Source organism: Mauremys mutica, chromosome 1 (genome assembly GCF_020497125.1).
Source record: "Mauremys mutica isolate MM-2020 ecotype Southern chromosome 1, ASM2049712v1, whole genome shotgun sequence".
NCBI lineage: Eukaryota > Metazoa > Chordata > Testudines > Geoemydidae > Mauremys > Mauremys mutica.
In genome coordinates this window covers 316,975,760-316,997,464 of record NC_059072.1, presented here as the reverse complement: position 1 = coordinate 316,997,464, position 21,705 = coordinate 316,975,760, and the positions used below count along the sequence as shown (strand labels likewise).

The 21,705-nt window shown below is 46.9% G+C and overlaps 1 protein-coding gene across 1 annotated transcript in view; it reads left to right on the top strand.

Annotated features, from left to right (window-relative positions):
* Positions 1-21,705, top strand: part of RXFP2 (relaxin family peptide receptor 2) — a 38,635-nt gene that overhangs the window by 11,032 nt on the left and 5,898 nt on the right. The window contains 1 exon segment of the mRNA XM_045001826.1: positions 17,588-17,659. Within this exon segment, the coding sequence (XP_044857761.1) occupies positions 17,588-17,659 (72 nt within the window).

Genomic DNA, 21,705 nt, shown 5'->3' with positions numbered 1-21,705 from the left:
AAGCTGATGTTGAAGAAAGGCATTCAGCTGCATTGGTGTTTCCCATGTGAGTTGTGGCTATACAACAATATCCTTCATTTTGTCAGTAACAAGATTCTTGGGCCAGTTTCCCAGGTTATGCAAAATAGAGTTTGGAGGGGATTCACATGCACCTGGAGAGCTTTCTGGAGATGAAGAAAAAGGATAAGTACCTGCATTTTACACATGAACATTTTTTCCAGTTGAGGTCTCTAGAGTAGAACTGTGTGAAATTCAGGGGGATTTACAGAGCAAAAACCTGATGCTACATTTTGAGTATTTAAGATTCTTGTCTAGAGAGCAAAGCCAGCAGCCTTTAATCAGTCAAATTCTCCATTGCCTTCAGGGAAAGCTTTGTTTGATTAGGTACTGGGTGAATTGTATCGCAGGGCATGAAGGACAGATAAAAGGTCTAGATGCCATTAATGTCTGCTTCTTGGTGCAGCTAGTCCTGGAACCCACAATGGGAGAGGCAATTCTTGATATAGTTCTAAGTGGAGCACAGGATCTAGTCCAAGAGGTAACTTTAGCTGAGATGCTCAGTAATAGTGACCATAATGTAAGTAAATTTAACATCCTTGTAAGGGCGGCTGGGCAGAGGGGGAGAATACAAAAAAACCCCCACCATTGTAACATTCAACTTTCAAAAAGGAGAACTACACAATAATGAGGATGCTTGTTAGACAGAAGTTGAAAGGAGCTGTCACAAGGGTTAAATGACTGCAAGCAACATGGAGGCTATTTAAAAACACTACCATAGCAACTCAGACTAAATGTCTACCCCAAATCAGAAAGGACAATAAAGGGACCAAAAGAATGTCACCATGACTAAACAGCAGAGCAACGGTGGCCATTAAAGGCAAAAAGGTATCCTTCAACATTAGGAAATCAAAACCTAATGAGGATAATAGGAAGGAGCACAAACTCTGGCAGGTTAAGTGTGGAAGTATAAGAAGGCAGGCCAAGAAAGAATTTGAGAAGCAACTTGCTAAAGACACAAAAAGTAACAGTAAGATTTTTTAAAAGTACATTAAAAGTAGGAAGACTGCCCAACAGGCAGTGGGGCCACTAGACAACAGAGATGGTAAAGGAGCACAGTTCAAGGAAGACAAGCCCATTGCTGAGAAGCTAGTTAAAAATTAGGTAACAGAGTAGAAGTAAATGGTCAGTTTTCACAATGGAGAGGGTAAGCAGTGTGGGGGTGTTAGGGTCTGTACTGGGACCTGTGCTGTTCAACATATTCATTAATTATCTGGAAAAGGGAGTGAATAATTAAGTGGTTAAGTTTGCAGATGATACAACATTATTCAAGATAGTTACATCCAAAGCTGACTTCAAAGAGTTATAAAGAGATTTCACAAAACAGGTTGTCTGTGGGGAAAATGGCAGATGAAATTCAATGTTGATAAATGCAAAGTAATGCTCACTGGCAAACATAATGCCAACTACATATACATAATGATGGGGTCTAAATTAGCTCTTACCACTCAAGAAAGAGATCTTGGAGTCATCGTGGACAGTTCTTAGAAAACTTCAGCTCAGTGTGCAGCAGTGGTCAAAAAGGCTAAGACAATGTTCAGAAATATTAGGAAAGGGATAGACAATAAGACAGAAGATATCATAATTCCTCTATATAAATCCATGGTGTGCCCCGACCTTGAATACTATATCTATTTCTGTTTGCCCTGTCTCAAAATGTATATTGTGGAACTGGAAGGTTCAGAGAAGGGTAACAAAGATGGTTAAAGGTAGGGCTGGATTTACAGCTTACGTGCCCCAAGGCACAGCATCTTCAGCTCCCTCACCTGTCTCCCCATGTGGCCCTGCCTGGACCCCCCAGTCCCGCATCCCCATGTGGCCCTGTGACCTCCCCCCCCCCCCCAGCAGCCCTGTGTGGCCCATTCTGCCTCCTAACCTGGTTCCAAGAAGGCTGCTGTGACTTTTCACTTGAGGAAAAAATGCACCTGCCACCCGCATGCTAGTTGTTTGCTGCCACCCATCCAGGGCTGACGCACAACATTTTGGCACCTGAGGCGGGGAGCTTAAATGATGCCACCATACCGCCGCGCTTGGGCAAAAACTTGGAAAGGTCTCAATTCTGCCTTCTTCCTGTTCTTCTCCTCTCATGGTACTGCTCTGCTACCTACCCCAATAAAGGAGAACTAACAACTTAAAATGCCTTGTTCAAAAATTTTAAGTAACACTTAACTTTCAAATGCCTGAACAGCAAATGTAACTGTTCTTGTCTGCATAGTAAACACTGGCATTTTTATCTGTTTGAATAACCAAAGTGGTGCTTTCTCTGCCTTCTTGGTTGCAAAGATTTGAACTGCTTCCTGAAGGTCCACAGTCTGGGCCAGCTCATGCTCTATTGAGATGGTTGCAAGGCCAACCAGCCTCTCCTGTGTCATTGTGGAGCGTAGATGTGTTTTTATTAACTTCAGCTTGAAGAAGCTGCGTTCTCCACTGGCAACTGTTACAGGAAGTGTTAGAAGTATGCGCAGAGCAACAAAAGCATTTGGAAAGAGGGTGGTCATCTTATTTGTGCACATATATTCCAGAACAGCCTTTGGAGTTGAACTGAAAGTCTTTTCAAGATACATTTCAGCAGGATCATCACCTAAATCACTCGCATCAACAGCGCGCATGTCATCATGTGTCAACACTGTCTCTAGTGCCCTGCACTGCTGGTGTAGGTCTTCTTCAGGTATAGTGTGGAGTTTTGGAATATCATACAACATCCCAAATATACTGCTGTGTTCCTTGATCTGCATGAAATGTTCTTCAACTGACTGTATTGCACAATCTAGCACCTGGTTAAAGAATTCAAGTTTGAATTGTTGTTTGGGGTCTGTCACGGAGTGTGGGGGAGTCAGGGTCCTGCACCCCCGGCTTCCTGCGATTCACCAGGACTCTCAGCCAGCCAGTAAAGCAGAAGGTTTATTTAGACGACAGGAACACAGTCCAACACCGGTCTTGCAGGCACAGATAACAGGATCCCCCCTGTTAAGTCCATCTTGGGGTCCCAGGAGTCCCACAGCCCCCATTGGGAACTCAGAGTGTCAGGCATTCAGGTGCACTGGCCCCTTCCTCTGCAGCAATCACACACCCTGATCCACCACCTAGATATTAGGAACTGCACAGGGGGCACTGAGGCACCAACACAGCATTCACAGACCCCAGTAAGAACAGTCCCACTTCGTCACACCTCTCCCCCCTTCGAGACCGAACTGAGCGGGGTCACTTCAGCCAGTGACCTGGGGAAGTTCGAACCCACCTACATTCCCATGGATGCCCCAGGATCCCCAGTATCCCCCCAGTTAGGGGGGAAGAGTTACTCCAGGCCATTCCAGTTTCCTGCCCCCCTTTAGGTCGGGGGGACTCGAGGGCACTTGCACTTTGCAGGTGGGAAGGCTTATGCCGCCCGTGCCCTTCCCCCACCCCAATACTCCTGGGGTTCAAGCTGGGCTGGGGTCTTTTCCCCGCGTTCCAGGCTGGGGGGCTGTGATTTGGGCTCTCTTGGTTCAGAGCCCCCCTTTTGACCCTGGCCCCCCTCTGGAAAGGCTCCTCTGTGCTGGGCAAGGGTCCTACAGCCATTTTCCCCTTGTCTCGGGCCTTCCTCCCCCTCTGGCAGAGGTCACAGGAGCGGCAGTGCTGCCGGACATGGGTAAAGACCCCAGGCCAGTAAAAGCTCCGTAGCAGCCTCTGCTGGGTACGCCAGGCTCCCTGGTGCCCTGCGAGGGGGATGTCATGGGCCCGGCACAGCAGCTGGCGGCGATACTTCTGTGGAACCACCAGCTGCCTCCTGATCCCCCCGACTCCATTTTCCCTGGGGGAGCCCATTCTCGGTACAGGAACCCCTTCTCCCACAGGAACCTTTTCCGGCCACCTCCCCCCATGATCTGTCCCCCACCGAGGTCGGCCAGGTCCCTTATCTTCCGCAAGGAGGGATCTTTCTGCACCTCGGCCTGGAACTCAGCAGCTGGGACAGGGATGGGGACCTGCTCTCTCTCACCGTCTGGGTCTGAGGCCACAGCCTCTCTGGGCCGTGTCTCTGGGCATTCCCTCCCCACCAGGTTAGGGTCCTGCGCCTCGGGCAGGGTACCTTCCCCATTGTCAGGGCGCAGTGCCCTGCGCCGACTCTGACTACGGGTCACGACCAGGGCACCCCGGCCATTGCTTGGCCAGTCCTCGAGGTCCCCCCCCATTAACACCTGTGGGTGTACCCCCACGTCCTTGGGGCCCTCCTTGGCCCCCCACTTCAGGTGCACCCTCGCCATGGGCACCTTGAATGGGGTCCCGCTTACACCCCTCAGGGTCAGGTAGGTGTTGGGCACCATTCAATCTGGGGCCACCACCTCGGGCCGGGCCAGCGTCATCTCTGCGCCCGTGTCCCAGTACCCAGTGACCTTCCTCCCATCTACCTCCAGGGGAACAAGGCACTCGCTCCGGAGGGGCAGCCCTGTGCCCACCCTGTAAACCCAAAACTCAGAGCCTGTAGCATCCAGCCCCTCAGAGGACCTGACCTGGGGCACCCCTCCCTCCTTTGCAGGTGGTACGCGGCCAGCCCCCCTTTCCTGCGAACGCTGCCCCTCATCCGGCTGGGTCTCTACCAAGTTAACCCGGTGTGGGGTCGGTCTGCTCAGTCTGTCCTTGAGCCTGGGGCACTGGGCCCGTATGTGGCCCCTCTGGCCACAGTGATAGCAGCTCATGTCCCGTTGGTCCCCTCGAATCGGGTGGTTGTCCCTGGCGCTGGCTGTCCCCCTTGGGAGGGGGTTCTCCCTATTCCCCCTTTGGGGGGTCCCAGGTTGACTCTCTCTCTGCATCGCGGCGGGCCTGTTCCTTTGGGGCTCCTCCCTGCCACCCCCCGACCGGCTCTTCACAAAGTCATCAGCCAGCCGTCCTGCATGTCGCGGGTTCTCCGGCTTTTGGTCCCTCAACCACAGCCTCAGGTCGGATGGACACCGCTCATACAGCTGCTCCAGTACCAGCAGTGTAATCACGTCCCCTGGCGTCTGGGCCCCATCTGCCCACTTGCTGGCGTATCCCTCCATGCAGACGGCTAGTTGCAGATGAGAGAGCTCAGGGGTTTTATCCTGACTCCGGAACCTCTCCCGGTACATCTCAGGAATCAGCCCAAACTCGTGCAGCAGGGCCTGCCTGAATAGTTCATAGTTCCCTTTCTCCTCCTCTCCCAGCTGGCCGTACAATGCCACGGCTTTGGGGTCCAGTAAGGGGGTGAGAACTCGGAGCCTGTCTGCAGGATCTACCTGGTGCAGCTCGCAGGCCGTCTCAAAGGCATCCAGGAAGTCATCCATGTCCTCCCCCTCCTTACGCTGGGCCAGGATGCACTTATCAAAGCTCCGCGCAGTCCTGGGCCCCCCCTCACTCACCGCAGCCCGGGGCCTGCTGTCCCCCAGCCTTGCCAGGTCCAGCTCATGTTGACGCTGTCGCTCTTTCTCCTTCAGTTCCTGCTCCCTCTGTCGCGCCTCATGTTCCCTCTGTCTCTCCTTCTCCTTCTGGTCATGTTCCTTCTGTTCCTCACGATCCTTCAGCTCTCTCAGTTTTAGCTCTCTCTCCCATTCCAGCCGCATGCGCTCCATGGATGAGCGTCGCCGGGACGATCCCCTGCTGGGGGGTGAGCTTCGCCATCCCCTGCTGGCCGGGGAGCTCACAGTGCCCTCGGTAGCCGCTGATCTCCTCCTCACCCTCCCCCTAGGAAGGGGGGGGGGTCTCAGGAAGCCCTCAGCAGCCGGCTGACCACTCCCAGGGGGGACAGACATTGGTGCCTGCGCTGCATCTGCCAGGCTGCCTCCCTCAGAGACAGGGATCGGTTCATTCACGCGATCTCCCTCCTCTAGCTGGGCAATCAGCTGGTCCTTGGTGAGCTTCTCACTGCGTAGCCCCCTCTGCTTGCACAGCTCTACCAGGTCGCACTTGCGCCGCTTGGCATACATCTTTCTGCTGGCCACTCGCAGGCCGGGGTGCTTGCTGCCCCCCACGGGTTCCAGGGGGACCCCTACTGTGCCAGTCCTTGAGGTCACCACCTCTCTGCCAGGGTCGAGCTGCAGCCTCCTCCGCCCCTGGGACCGCTCGCTGCAATCCCCTGGGGGACCCTGTTACTGCAAAGTCCTTCTCTCTGGTCACACACTCCCAGGGGCTAATCACCCCTACAATCGTCCCTTCGTTTTACTGCTCCCCAGTCACTTACTGCAGGAAGCGCCGTCCACGGGGTGCAGTAGATCCCACCTCTGCCACCAGTTGTCACGGAGTGTGGGGGAGTCAGGGTCCTGCATCCCCGGCTTCCTGCGATTTACCAGGACTCTCAGCCAGCCAGTAAAGCAGAAGGTTTATTTAGACGACAGGAACACAGTCCAACACCGGTCTTGCAGGCACAGATAACAGGATCCCCCCTGTTAGGTCCATCTTGGGGTCCCAGGAGCCCCACAGCCCCCATTGGGAACTCAGAGCCCTGTCTGTCCTTCCCTTCCTTCCCCAGCCAGCTCCAGTCTGCCCAACCCCCTCTCCCGGGCCAGGAGGTCACCTGACCCCTTTGTCTCTAAGGGCACCTTTGCAGAAGAGGGGCCCAGGCCATCAGTTGCTAGGAGACAGAGTGTCAGGCATTCAGGTGCACTGGCCTCTTCCTCTGCAGCAATCATACACCCTGATCCACCACCTAGATATTAGGAACTGCACAGGGGGCACTGAGGCACCAACACAGCATTCACAGACCCCAGTAAGAACAGTCCCACTTCATCACAGGGTCTCTTATGGGATTATCCCGTGCCTCGTAATCAAAATGTCTTCTTCTTCGGTGACTCTTGTATTCTTGAATGGGTGGGAAAATAGCTTCAGTGTGAAGTTCCTCTGCCAATTTCTGTGCACTCTTCAGAACGTTTTGAAATCCCTTATCTGACCGGTAAGACTGTAGGTATGACTTTGCTTTGTCCAGTTGTTCCATTGCTGCAGATATAGCAAGGTCAGCACCTTGGAGTCTCTTGCTTACAACATTTATTTCAAACAGTATGTCATGGCACAACACTACGCCACACAGAAATTTGAAGTTATGTATGTTTCTGGTGATTCCATTTCTCTCTGCCACTGTTCTCCCACAAACAGTTCCTGTCATAGCATTATCCTCCATAATGGCAACTATGGCATCATCTATCTTCCCAATCTGGTGTTTGATAGGCTTTTATCACCTCCATTCAACTTTCCCATCATGTGGCACTCAGTGGTTTCAGTGTCAGAGAGGATGTTCCCAGATGTTGCTTCAAAATTTGCCATTGATGAGTTGATGCAGAGAAACATACATAGATGTTCTGAATTACATTAAAAAATTCAGCAGCCTCACCAGAAGCTGATGCTGTATCACTGACCACCAAGTTCAATGAATGAGAACTGCATGGGACAAAAAAAAAGCTTGAGGGTTTAACTCTCGGATCCGTGTCTGCACTCCTCTGTTCTTTCCTCTCATGTTGGCACCATTATCATTGCCCTGACTTCTCATGTCAGCTATCTCACTTCCTGTATCTTCCAGCTTTTTAAGAAGCACATTTGTCATACCAGCTCCTGTAGTATCATCAGTGTCAATAAATTCTAGAAAATGCTCTCTGATAGTCACCATTGCAGGGACATTTTCACTAGCTTCTGTTGTTACAAAACGCACCATTAAAGTCATTTGTTCCATATGGCTAATGTCAGATGTGCAGTCCAGAATAAAAGAGTAATATCTTACTGACTTCAGATCTGCCACGATCTTCTGTTTGACTTTTGTTGCCAGTAACTGTATGATCTCATTTTGAATTGTTTTTCCAAGGTAGTGGTGTGCGTACATTTCTTGGGTGGTGACTCGTCTTAGATGCTCCTGGAGTACAGCATCAAACTCAGCCATCAGCGCCACAATTTTAAGGAAGTTTCCATTGTTTGGCACATACAGCTGATCTGAAGTGCCACGCAATGCTAGGTTTTGGGTAGCAAGCATTCTCACAATAGCAATGAGCCTTTTCAGAACATTTTGCCAGTAAAGAGACTCTGATGGAATCTTCTCTTGATGCTGATCATCTATGGTGGCCTTTAATCTTAGTCTCATCTAAAGCTCTTTCCATCTATGCAGGGCCGGCTCCAGACCCCAGCGCGACAAGCATGCGCGTGGGGTGGCAGTTGTCGTCAGGGGCGGCGGATTGGGCGGGCGGACCTGCCGCAGTCATGCCTGCGGGAGGTCCACCGGAGCCCCGGGACGACCGGACCTGTCGCAGGCATGACTGCGGACGGTTCGCTGATCGCGCGGCTCGGCTAGACCTCCCGCAGGCATGACTGCGGCAGCTCAACCGGAGCCGCCGGACCAGCCAACCGTCCGCAGCTGCGGGAGGTCCAGCCAAGCCGCGCGACTAGCGGACCCTCACCAGTCAAGCCAGCGGGAGGTCCGCTGCTCCTGGGGCTCCGGGGCATCTCCCGCGCATGACTGCTTGGGGCGGCCGAATATGTAGAGCCGGCCCTGCATCTATGGAATCCTCTCTGGTGATTTGCTGCCTTCTCATGGCATGCCAGATTTCTAGTCAGATTTTTCCAGTCCTTTGTTCCTGTAGAACCCAATGTGGCTGGAACAGTCGACTGGAAGAGTTTGCAACAAAAACAGTATGCAGCATTCTGGGTTTTTGAGTACATAAGCCATGGCCTCTCCAGTTTGTCACCATTGGGGATTTCATGCCAGTAATGGTTGGATGGAAACTTCTGTTTTCATTGTCTTTGGGGAACATGAAGTTTTTCACTTGCTGTGGCCTATGCAGTACAGGGAAGTCCTTCGGGCTACTGCTCAAGTGGGTCCACAGTCCTGGATCATCTAGACTTAAGGAACTAAACGCAGCAGCAGCTGTTTCTTGCGCCTCCACCACACTCTTCCCTGATCTACACTTTTCTTCAGGAATGTGCATGGTTACATCCATTTGAGATGGATGCTGCAGTAGCTGCCAGGTCACCTGCACTCTGACTAACTGCAAGATCAGGCATCTCCTCACCACTCACATTCTCACTGGGGCCGGAAGGCTCACCATGAACATTTGTGCCCATGTATCTCAGGAGAGCTCCTTCCTGCTTAGATAGAAAAGCTTCCTTTGCTTTCTTTCTTTTTCTGAATGTTGCCCCAGAGGGGCGTTTTCTTCTTTCACTCATGACTGCTGTTCTGTGCTAGCTATAGTTGCTCTCAACACTCAATTGAAGGGGATAAATAAGCAGGCTGGTAGCAGGGCCTGAGTGAGGGAAGATATCAGTGTCTTAAGGGCCTAACTGACTCCTACTACTCAGTTGACTGCCTGTTCTCCTCAAGTGGGTTCAGGGAAGCAGCAGGAAACAGGAAGCTCCCCAAGAAGCTGGTGTTAATCAGTCCAGGCTCCTGGGGGTGCTCGGGAGGTACATAAGAGGCTCCTCCTCCTCTCTCTCCCTGCAGCTCCTGCTGCTTTCTGTTGTTCCCTCTCACCTTTTCTCTTGCCTGCCTCTTATGTCTCTTGTGCCCTCCTTCCTCCAGCACAGCACTCCACCATCTCTGTGCATCTAGAGAAGAGAAAATACATATGCACCCGCAGCAGACACAATTTTCTACACTCTGGGTCCTAGTGGTGCCCCTCCCCCGCACAGTCCGGAACCTCAGGCGGCCGCCTCAGTTCGCCCCATGGTAAGGCCAGCCCTGCACCCATCAGACCCGTCAGCCTCAACCAACTCAAGCTGTTCTGCTGCCACAGTGGCCTCTGGTGGGCAAAAGGTGGAACTACACCACATTTTCTGCAGGAAAAAAAATTCTGCCTCACTTTGACAAGAATTCTGCGCATGCTGCAAACATCACCTAAGGGGAGGGGGGGCACGACGTGAGACAAGTGGTGTGTGGGGCACGTCAGCAGGGGATGGGGCAGATCAGGAGGCTCCCTCCCAGGAACTCCCCATAGTGTGGCCAGTGGCAGCAGGGCAGCAAAATAGACCAAAATACCACAACTCTTAACTGCTAAAAAACCCTGGCAACTGTCAGCTAAAAATAGTCCAACTGGGCTAGAAAATCACATACTTGGCAACCCCCCTAGAATGCCAGCCCCCCTATGCATGTGCTACTGTGCCTAATTGGAAATCCAGCCCTGGTTAAGGGTATGGAATGGTTTCAATATGAGGAGAGACTAAAATTATTAGGGCTGTTCAGCTTAGAAAAGAGATGATTAAGGGGAGATACAGTAGAGGTCTACAAAATCATGAATGGTGTGGGAAAAATGAAAAGAGAAATTTTTGTACCCTTTCCCACAATACACAATGAAATAAATAGGCAGCATATTTAATGCAAACAAGAGGAAGTACTTTTTCACACAGTGCACAATTAACCTGTGGAACTCATTGCCATGGGATTTTGTGATGGCCAAAACTATAATTGGGTTAAGGAAAAAACTAGATATGTTCTTGGAGAGATAGCTATTGGTCAAAATGGTCAGGGATGTAACCCCAGACTCAGGGTGACCTTAAATCTCTGACTGCCAGAAGCCAGGAGGAATACACAGAGGTTGATCTCTCCAAATTGTTCTGTATACTCCCCCTGAAGCTCTAGTACTATCTCCTATCAGAGAGAATCCTGGGCTAGATGGACCATTGGTCTGACCCAGTATGGTAGGTCTTATGTTCCAGAATGTTTGCTGCAATTTATTCCTCTGTAAAGCTTTCTTTCAGATTGCTATGATTCAATAAAGGTAATTCATAGCAATCATATTTTATAAAATAGGGATGCTATAAAAGTTTGAATTCAAAAGATTTTCTGTTTCCCCCTACTTAGGGTCAAGGTCTGCGCTTGTATGCTCAATCTGTGATTCTCTTCTACATGTCACGTTCTTGACAAAAATACTTATTACAGACTCCTCATGTTTGCAGGTGAAACACAAGAATATAGTACAACTTTAAAATTATTACCATCACATATACTATATGGGCTTTTTCCAGTAATCTGCAGAAATGGAAAGTTAAACATTAATTTTGTATGGTTGAGTTTCTAGCTATTCTGTTTTTGTTAAAGAAGAGGAAAACGTCTTATATCTGTCTGAACGTTCAAAATGCTCTGCTAAGCAAAAAAGGCAATTCTTTACTTCAAAAGGCTCTGATCATTTCAGATAGAAGTTGGTACTAACCACAAACTGTTCTTAGTAGCTCTCCTATGCGTCATCTTTTGATACCTTTCCCCTGTCTTGCCTCACCGTGAAAATCATTGATGTTCAAAGCCTGCATTGTGCTGTGACCCGAAGTGAGGATGCCAAGACATGGTGTCTGAATCAGAAGGGTTTTTCTATTTGGATTATTTTAAGTACATTCCAGTGCTTCATTTCATGATCATTCACAGAACAAATATAGTGAGTGTAACTGTTCCTATAAATCTTCCAGTCCTGGAAGAGACTGCAGAAGCAGGATAGCATTAGGAACACAGGGAACTCTTTTGAAATATGAATGGGTATATATGCTGAAAGTAAATTGCAGTTGACTCAAGCAATTAACTCAAAACATATTAACTCAATTAAAAAAATTAATCTCAATTAATCGCAGTTTTAATCACACTGTTAATAATAGAATACCAATTTAAATTTATTATAAATATTTGTGGATGTTTTTCTACATTTTCAAATATATTGATTTCAATTACAACATAGAATACAAAGTGTACAGTGCTCACTTTATATTTTTATTACAAATATTTGCACTGTAAAAAAGATAAACAAAATAAATAGTATTTTTCAATTCACCTCAGACAAGTACTATGATGTGATCTCTTTATCGTGAAAGTGCAATTTACAAATGTAGATTTTTTTGTTACATAACTGCACTCAAAAATAAAACAATGTGAAACTTTAGAGTCTACAAACCCACTCAGTCCTACTTCTTGTTCAGTCAATTGCTAGGACAAACAAGTTTGTTTGTATTTACAGGAGATAATGCTGTCCTCTTCTTATTTACAATGTCACCTGAAAGTCAGGACAGGTGTTTGCATGGCACTTTTGTAGTCAGCATTGCAAACTATTTATGTGCCAGATATGCTAAACATTCATATGCCCCTTCATGCTTTGGCCACCATTTCAGAGGACATACTGATGATGCTTGTTTAAAAAGAAAGTGCAAATTAAATTTGTGATTTAACTCCTTGGGGAACAATCGTATGTCTCCTGCTCTGGTTTTACCCACATACTGCCATAACATGAAATATATGGCAGAATTTCTGCATCCTTTTTGGTTGTCCATTGACAAGTAGATTCATATGATAAACATCAATCTATAACAAGCTAAATTTATAATTTATTGTAAATTGGACTGAAGTTTATGTTAATGGAATACTGGTAGGTATGGTTAATCTATACCTGGTTTATCTGTGCATGTACGTCTCCCAATGGCATCAAGGCATACAGATAAATCAGGTACTTATTGTCATACACAGGTACAAGTTTTATTTCTTAATCTTAATTTTTTAAATCCCAGTTAAGAGAAGGTTGCTAAAAGATGCAAGTTAACCAGGTCCAATTACACTTTTTTCTCTATATAAAGTAACAAAATTAGTCTTAAAATTTATCCACAAAACTTAGAGCATGAATGTGTGACTGCTGTCACAACCCAATGGCCTCCTCCCTCAGGGGGTCCCCTTGAAGGCAGATCAGCACTGTATGTTGCTAATGCTGTTGCAGGCATTGCAAGGTATTTCAGGAAGTGTTAAAGGTGTGAGTGTGGAATGAAAGGTTTCTTTGTAGGTTTCAAGAGGCCAAACAAGGAGGGAGAGAAAAGGGAATGGGTTAACTCGATGCTCCAGCTAGGTCCGAAGATAAGAGGCTGACTTCAGCCCAAGGCCACTGCACACAACCGACTCTCAGCTACTGGACAAGAAACACAGGAGACTAGATTCCAACCCTGATCAGCCGTGAGAAAGGAAAACTAAGCTAAGCAGGACTTCAGAGGCTGTGAAAACTAGTGAGACAATGAAGGCCAGCGAGGGGGAAAACAAAGTCTCAAAGCTGGTGTGTTTTGGGAAAGTGGAGGAAGCCACAGAAAGCTGGTTTGGACTGGGACAAAGAGCACGGGGAACAGAGGTCCCTGAACAAAATGCCCCCTAAAGAATCCAGGACTTAAAAACCCTCCTGAGAGCCGAAGCAAGTCAGAGATCGACAGTGGACCCTAGACGGCCTGTGCACAGGACAGAACTCTTGTCTACCCTTCTCCTTTTTCTTCTTACGTTATACTCAGGCTTGGCCAGGCTTGGGTTGTGCGTGTGTGAGTATGAAAGTAGGTTAGTGTACGGGCACTAACGCTTTCTTCCTTCCTTCCTCTGAGTGACATGGGGAGCACCCTGCACTCACCGCTGTTATTTTATTAATAAAGCTTTACAATTTAGTCACTTGGTGTGCTCCTTCATCTCCTCCCCTAATGATCCTGTGGCCTCAGCTCCTGTTCTTTTTATAAATCTGTCACACTGCTATATGCTATTGTTAACTATAATGTGTCTTTCAAAAACGGATTCCTTTAAGATATCAGCAGGGAACCTGAACATGGTGATGAATATAGAAATCACTGAACTGGGGCATTTATTTAAAATCAAATCAATACACTAAGTTTTGACTGATTTAAAAAGCTTTACATCTGTAGTTATTTGAACTATACACTCTTTGTGAATGTACAGTCTTTTGAACAGTAGTTTCCAAAACAAGGCAGAAACTACATTTTCTAAATCATTTGAGACTATTTGGACTCAAAGACTTTTGTATATTTTGGGGGCAGCGAGGAGAGATTGTCTTTTTTGTTTTTTGTTTGTTTTGCTTTTTTTTACATTTTTGATATCCTTAAAATATTTTCTGTTATAATTTTGCTGAAAGTAGTGCCATAAAGAATTGGATATCTGGCATATTTACAATATTCTATTGGACTCCCTTCATTCCTTTATAAACATGGTGTATTCTTTAAGGATTTCAGGGCACAATAACCCTAATAATCAGCCAGGAAATCATAGTTCTTTGAGACTGAGATCTCATATCACTGGAACTCAAATTAGTGAATCCCAGATTAGTGGAGACAAAACATATGTTATATATGACATATGGAAATAGTAAATAGGCCAATATAGCACCATCAAGCACTTTCTTTAATGACCTGAAAATCAAAAAGGAATCCTACAAAATATGAAAACGTGGACAAATTGCTAAGGAGGAGTATAAAAGAAACATACGAGCTTGTAAGGACAAAATCAGAAAGGCTAAGGTGCAAAATGAGTTACGCCTAACAAGGGACATGAAGGCAATCAGAAGAGACTCTTTAAATACATTAGGAGCAAGAGAAAGACAGAAGACCTACACTTTCCTTTACTTAGTGGGAAAGGTGACCCCTTAACAGATGACATCAAGAAGGCTGAGGTGTTTAATGGCTATTTTGCTTCAGTCTTCACTAAAAAGGTTAAGGGAGATCAGCTACTGAACACACTTAACAAGAGGGAAAGAAGGCAAGCCAAAATAGGAAAAGAACAGGTTAAAGAATATTTAGATAAGTTAGATGTATTCAAGTCAGCAGGGACTGATTAAATTCATCTGAAGATACTTAAGGAACTAGCTGAAAAAATCTTGGAACTGTTAGCAATAATCTTTGAGAACTCCTGGAGGATGGGTGAAATCCTCTGGGACTGGAGAAGGGCAAACATAGTGCCTGTCTTTAAAAAGGGAAACAAAAAGGACCTGGAATATGATAGACCGGTTAGCCTAACTTCAATACTTGGAAAAATATTGGAACAAATTATTAAACAATAGATATGTAAGCATCTAGCGGATAATAGGGTTCTAAGGAATAGCCAGCATGGAATTTGTCGAGAACAAATCATGCCAAACCAACCTAATTTCCTTCTTTGGTAGGGTTACTGTCCCAGGGATGGGGAAGAAGCAGTAGACATGATATATTTTGATTTTTAGTAAAGGCTTTTGACACAGTCCCCCATGACATTCTCATAAGCAAACTCTGGGAAATGTGGTCTAGATTAAATTACTATGAGGTGGGTGCACAACTGGTTGAAAGATCATATTTAAAGCATACTTAATAATGGTTTGCTATCAGACTGGGAGGGTGTATCTACTGTGGCTTTGCAAGGATCAGTCCTGGGTCCAGTACTATATTTTCTTTAATGGCTTGGTGTAAACTGCGTCGCCTGGCCTACCACCGCTAGGGGCGGTGGTGAGCTACTTTCCCCCTGGCCGGCTTGAGCCCCGCCCGGTCTCGGGGGGAACCCGGGGCAGGGGGAACACCGGCAAACGGCTGCAGCGCACCCCTCAGGCTGGGGAGCGCCGGCAAGAGTCTGTAGCGCCCCTCAGGCAGGGGAGCGCCGGCAAGAGTCGGTAGCACGCCCCTCAGGCAGGGGAGCGCCGGCAAGAGTCGGTAGCGCGCCCCTCAGGCAGGGGAGCGCCAGCAAGAGTCGGTAGCGCGCCCCTCAGGCAGGGGAGCGCCGGCAAGAGTCGGTAGCGCGCCCCTCAGGCAGGGGAGTGCCGGCAAGAGTCTGTAGCGCGCCCCTCAGGCAGGGGAGCGCCGGCAAGAGTCTGTAGCGCTGTCGGGGCCCGGTTCCTGAGGTGGACTGGCCGGGTAGGGGAACGCAGGCCCACCCTACACCTCTGCGTTCCAGCCCAGGGCCCTGACCGGGGCGAGACGAGGGTCCCGCCGCTGGGTTAGCGGGGGTCTGTCCGCAACGTAGACTCACCGCAGTGTCGCTCTGTCCCTGGGCTACTTCCTACCCGATTGTGCGTCCCTCTGGTCCCTCCAGTTCCTCCGGGTAGACCGTTGCTGGCAGCTCAAGCTCTCCCCCTGGCTCTGGCTCCTCCAGTTCGTCTGAGTACTCGGCGGCAGGCAGTCCTGGTAGGCCCAGTCCTTCCTCCAGCTCAGGTTTCCCTTGATCCAGGGCCTCCCCTGGTGTGGCAGCAGGGTCTGAAGGGAGCAGCGTGCAGTCTGCATCTGCCTCCCTCCCTGGTGCTGCCCTGACTGAGCTAAGGGCCCCGCCCTTTGTACTTCCTGTTCCACCCCTCCCCTTCCGGGGGGTGGAGCAAGCTTGGCCTGGCCCCGCCCACTCAGGTTGAGAGAGTGGCTTTTTACCCTCAGGTTCGGAGGGAAGCCACCCTGGCTCCCTACACTTGGATAATGGAGCAGAGAGTATGATTACAAAATTTGTAGATGACCCCAGGCTGGGAGGGGTTGCAAGCACTTTGGAGGTCAGGATTAGAATTCCAAATGACCTTGACAAATTGGAGAATTGGTCTGAAATCAACAAGATGAAATTCAATAAAGACAAGAGCGAAGTACTACACTTAGGAAGGAAAAATCAAATGTACAACTACAAAATGGGGAATAACAGGCTAGGTGGTAGCACTGCTGAAAAGGATCTGGGGGTTATATTGGATAACAACTTGAATGTAAAGCAACAATGTGATGAGTTGTGAAAATGGCTAATATCATTCTGGGGTGTGTTAACAAGAAAGTCGTGTGTCAGACATGGGAAGTAATTGTCCTGCTCTACTTGGCATAGGTGAGGCCTGAGCTAGAGTATCGTGTCCAGTTCTGGGTGCCATGTTTAGGAAAGAGGTGGGCAAATTGCAGACAACCCAGAGGAAAGTAATGAAAATGATAAAAGATTTTAAAAACCTGACCTATGAGGAAAGGTTAAAAACACTGGGCATGTCTAGTCTTGAGAAAAGAAGACTGAGGGGGGACTTGATAATAACAAATTTGAAGACTAAGTGTTTTATTTTATTAGAGAGGCTATGATCAATTGTCCTCCTCGTCCACTGAAGGTAGGACAAGAAGTAATAGGCTTAATATGCAGCAAGAGAGAGTTAGGTAAGATATTAGGAAAACTTTTCTAACTATAAGGATAGTTAAGCTCTGGAATAGGCTTCCAAGGGAGGTTGTAGAATCCTCTTAATTGGAGGTTTTTAAGAACAGGTTGGACAAACACCTGTCAGGGATGATCTAGGTTTACTAGACAATTTAGCACAGGAGTCTGGACTTGATGACCTCAAGGTAGCTTCAGTCCTATACATTTCTATGATTCTATACTCTTCCATAAACAAGCTCACTGTGATGAAAAAAATACTAAGGCCTGGTCTACACTATGGGGGCGGGGTCGAACTAAGGTACGCGACTTCAGCTACGCGAATAGCGTAGCTGAAGTCGAACTACCTTAGTTCGAATTTCCTACCTGTCCAGACGCCGCGGGATCAAACTCCGCGGCTCCCCCATCGACTCCGCCACCGCCGTTCGCGGTGGTGGAGTTCCGGAGTCGACGGGAGCGCGTTCGGAGTTCGAACTATCACATCTAGATTAGACGCGATAGTTCGAACTCTGAGAAGTCGAACTTTCCGCGTCGACCCGGCGGGTAAGTATGGACCTACCCTAAGAGTAGTCTTGTTGAAATAGCATACAGTGCATTGTGCACAGGCTACTTATTACCCTGTGATTTGGGAAATACACTTGTTTGTGTAATTCAGGAGATGATAACTAAAATAAAACTATTTTAAAGTTTGTTTATAGATAACGAAATTTACTTCTTTTCCAGAGACCTGGAAACTAGAGAGATTCCAAATATAAATTCAAGAATGTTTCAGCCTCTGAGGAACCTTTCCTACATGTATGTATGGAAAATAGCAGACATCATGGTGACATTTCTTTAACATATACGAATGTACAAAATAGCTCTGATTATTAAGTCTTTCCATATTATTAAATACTAAAATATTTGTCACAATGGAGTCCTGTTTCTGCAAAAAATATTAAGTATATCATTTTATACACATAAAATAAAGAAAAATACATTTCTCCATGTAATTCATATTTCCATAGGGCATCACCCTCTGTTCCCCACACATAATCTCTTTTATGACACAGGGTGCAGGGCGGGGGGGTTTCTGCCTGATTACTTGGAGTTACACATACTTCTGGGAAGCAGAATAACTCTTCAAGTGCTTAACATCATCAGAGAGGTAGGGTTACCCAAAAATTTACTGTATGCAAAGAGTACGTATATTTTGGCTGGGGGAAGAGCTGTATATGTTTGTGCAAACAGTTTCACGTGACTATTTTCCTCTACTGTCATGTCTCAGTAGCTTCATAACATGTCATAGTTTGTAGTAGTATTGCAGTGTTTCCCAAACTTGGATGCCACTTGTTTAGGAAAAGTCCCTGGCAGGCCGGGCCGGTTTGTTTACCTGCCGTGTCCGCAAGTCCGGCCGAGCGCGGCTCCCACTGGCTGCGATTAGCCGCTCCAGGCCAATGGGAGCTGCTGGAAGTGGTAGCCAGCACATCCCTCAGCCTGCGCAGCTTCCAGCAGCTCCCATTGGCCTGGAGCAGAGAACCGCTGCCAGTGGGAGCCGCTATCGGCTGGACCTGTGGATGCGGCAGGTAAACAAACCAGCCCAGCCCAACAGGGGCTTTCCCTAAACAAGAGGTGTCCCAAGTGTGGGAAACACTGTACTATTGGATGCCTCTGAACTACAAAACACGTTTTTTCCCCTCTTTTTGAGGCAGAGGACCCCAGCTTAGGGGTCATGTTTTCTCTCACCTCATTGACCCCAGTCAGGACACATGCCACAAGGTCTCTCTCCTCTCCAAGACAGTAACTATAGGGTCAATCCCACTCTAACTGAACATCTTTAATCTTTTGCTCTAGCGCTTCATTCTCAGCTACCTTTTTTTTTTCTTTTGTGGCTCCCTCGTAATATTCACATTTGCTACCTCTGTATCATGACACAGAATGTAAGCAGTCTGCAGCAACTGTGCAGTGTTCTTCTTTGCTTTGTTTCTAGAGCTCAAATTATACTCTGTCTGACATCCCTCACCTCTTCTTGAAAACTGAAAGCTTCATAATTTTCCCAGCTCCCCCATGCCCTCAAAGTGTGAAACTTAAATTGATTTCTGTATGATTGGCAGACCCACCCACTAAATGGCTGGGCCACACCTACATGCTGTCATTTGGCATATCAACTCTCATACATTTCACAATAATTTCAGAAAAATCGTGTCTTCTCATGAATATTTTCCCATTTTAATTTTGTTGAGTATTTGTATCTTTCACGTTTTTATACATTTGATATTCATTAACAATTTATTATCCATGTGCATCATTTCACAAATAGAGTGGGAAGTTTTACGATTACAGATGGATACAAATACAGATAAAATGTTTGATTTTGGAATTTGATTTTTATGCCAATATTTTATTACTGCCCTATAGGGCCCTAATTCAGCAAAGCGCTTAAGCACAGGCTTAACTTCAAGCATGTGCCTAAAGCATTTCACAAAGTGTTTAACCAAATATTTAAGTCTCACTGAAGTCAATGGGACTTAACATGCTTAAAATTTTGCATATGCTTAAGTGCTTTGATGTATTAGGGCCTTTATGCCCAGTCCTGCAACCCTTATTCATGCTAGTAGTTCCACTGAAACCAGAGGAACTATTTGCTTGACTCAGGGTTAGATGATTAGACCCTTCGTTATCTGTTGGTGGTAAGAGTATTCTTATGATTCTGCGTGATTCACAATATTAATCTTTCTTTCTTTCTTCAAATATGCATGAGCTCTTCATTGGGTATCTCATAAACTTAGCTACTGTTCTTGCATGTGGAACATAACATCTGAGTTGACAAAATATGCAGTGATGCCCTCCTGTGTATGTCAGACCAAGATAAATCTTTTAGAAACAGAGATCCATGAAACAAACTCTGTCACTCTAAAGGTTTGGGAGATGTTAGAACCAAGAGCATAGATGCTATTATAAAGTATTATAAGTTATATTTCCATGGACGGTGGGTATCAAAAGCACTGGGAGGCTGTGCCTCCCCAAACAGCTAGGTGTGGCCCCGCTCACACTCCACCCTCAGACACCCTCCCCCATCCTGCTTCCACTCGGTGCTGCTCCAGTCTCCCTGTGCGGTATCCCTGGCTTGGGCTGGTGCCATGCCGCCCGCCCTCCCAGCACTCCAAGGCTGGGGCCGCGCCGCCTGCCCTTCTGGCGCTGGGGGGGGTTGCGGCCGTGCTGCCCGCCCTTCTGGGGCCAGGGCAGCTGTGGCTGCGCTGCCTGCCCTCCTGGCACTCTGGGGCTGGGGAGGCTGAGGCCGCAGCACCCGCTCTTCTGGGGCTGGGGGCACCAGCCTGGGGCAAGGGCCAGCGGTCAGGGGGCTCTGGACTCTGGCAGGGGGCATGGAAGGGGCAGAGCCTTGGGTGGAAGGGTGCGGCTGAGTGCTAGCCTCCCCCAGCCGGTGGTTCACACGCTACCCATGTATATTGCCTTTTGGTAAATATATGTCAATTAGAGCTGTCAACTGATTAAAAAAATTAATAATGATTAATCGCACAATTTAAAAAAATTAATTGTGCAATTAATCGCACTGTTAAACAATAACAGAATACCATTTGTTTAAATATTTTTGGATGTTTTCTACATTGTCAAATATATTGATTTCAATTACAACACAGAATACAAAGTGTACAATGCTCACTTTATATTTATTTTTTATTACAAATATTTGCACTGTAAAAAACAAAAGAAATAGTATATTTCAATTCACCTAATACAAGTACTGTAGTGCAATCTCTTTATAAAGAAAGTTGAACTTACAAATGTTGAATTATGTACAAAAAAACCCTGCATTCAAATATAAAACAATGTAAAACTTTAGAACCTACAAGTCCACTCAGTCCTACTTCTTGTTCAGGCAATCGCTCAGACAAACAAGTTTGGTTACAATTTGCAGGAGATAATGCTGCCCACGTCTTGTTTACAATGTCACCTGAAAGTGAGAACAGGCATTTGCATGGCACTGTTGTAACTGGCATCGTAAGACATTTACGTGCCAGATGCACTAAAGATTTGTATGTCCCTTCATGCTTCAACTACCGTTCCAGAATACACACATCCATGCTCATGATGGGTTCTGCTCAATAACAATCCAAAGCAGAGTGGACCGACACATGTTCATTTTCACCATCTGAGTCAGATGCCACCAGCAGAAGGTTAATTTTCTTTTTTGGTGGTTTAGGTTCTGTAGTTTCGGCATCGGAGTGTCGATCTTTTAAGACATCTGAAAGCATGTACCTCTCAGATTTTGAAAGGCACTTCAGATTCTTAAACCTTGGGTCGAGTGCTGTATCTATCCTTAGAAATCTCACATTGGTACCTTCTTTGCGTTTTGCCAAATCTGCTGTGAAAGTGTTCTTAAAATGAACACATGCTGGGTCATTATTCAACACTGCAATAATATGAAATATATGGCAGAATGAGGGCAAAACAGAGAAGGAGTAATCCCCAAGGAATTGTCTCAAATTTAATTAACACATTCTTTTTTTAATGAGCATCATCAGCATGGAAGCATGTCCTCTGGAATGGTGGCCGAAGCATGAAGGGGTATATGAATGTTTAGTGTATCTGGCACGTAAATACCTTGCAGCACCAGCTACAAAAGTGCCATGCGAGCGCCAACATTCTAATTTTCAGGTGACATTGTAAATAAGAAGCAGTCAGCAGTATCTGCCGTAAATTTAAACAAACTTGTTTGTCTTAGTGACTGGCTGAAGAAGAAGTAGGACTGAGTTGACTTGTAGGTGCTAAAGTTTTACATTGTTTTATTTTTGAGTGCAGTTATGTAACAAAAAAAATCTATATTTGTAAGTTACACTTTC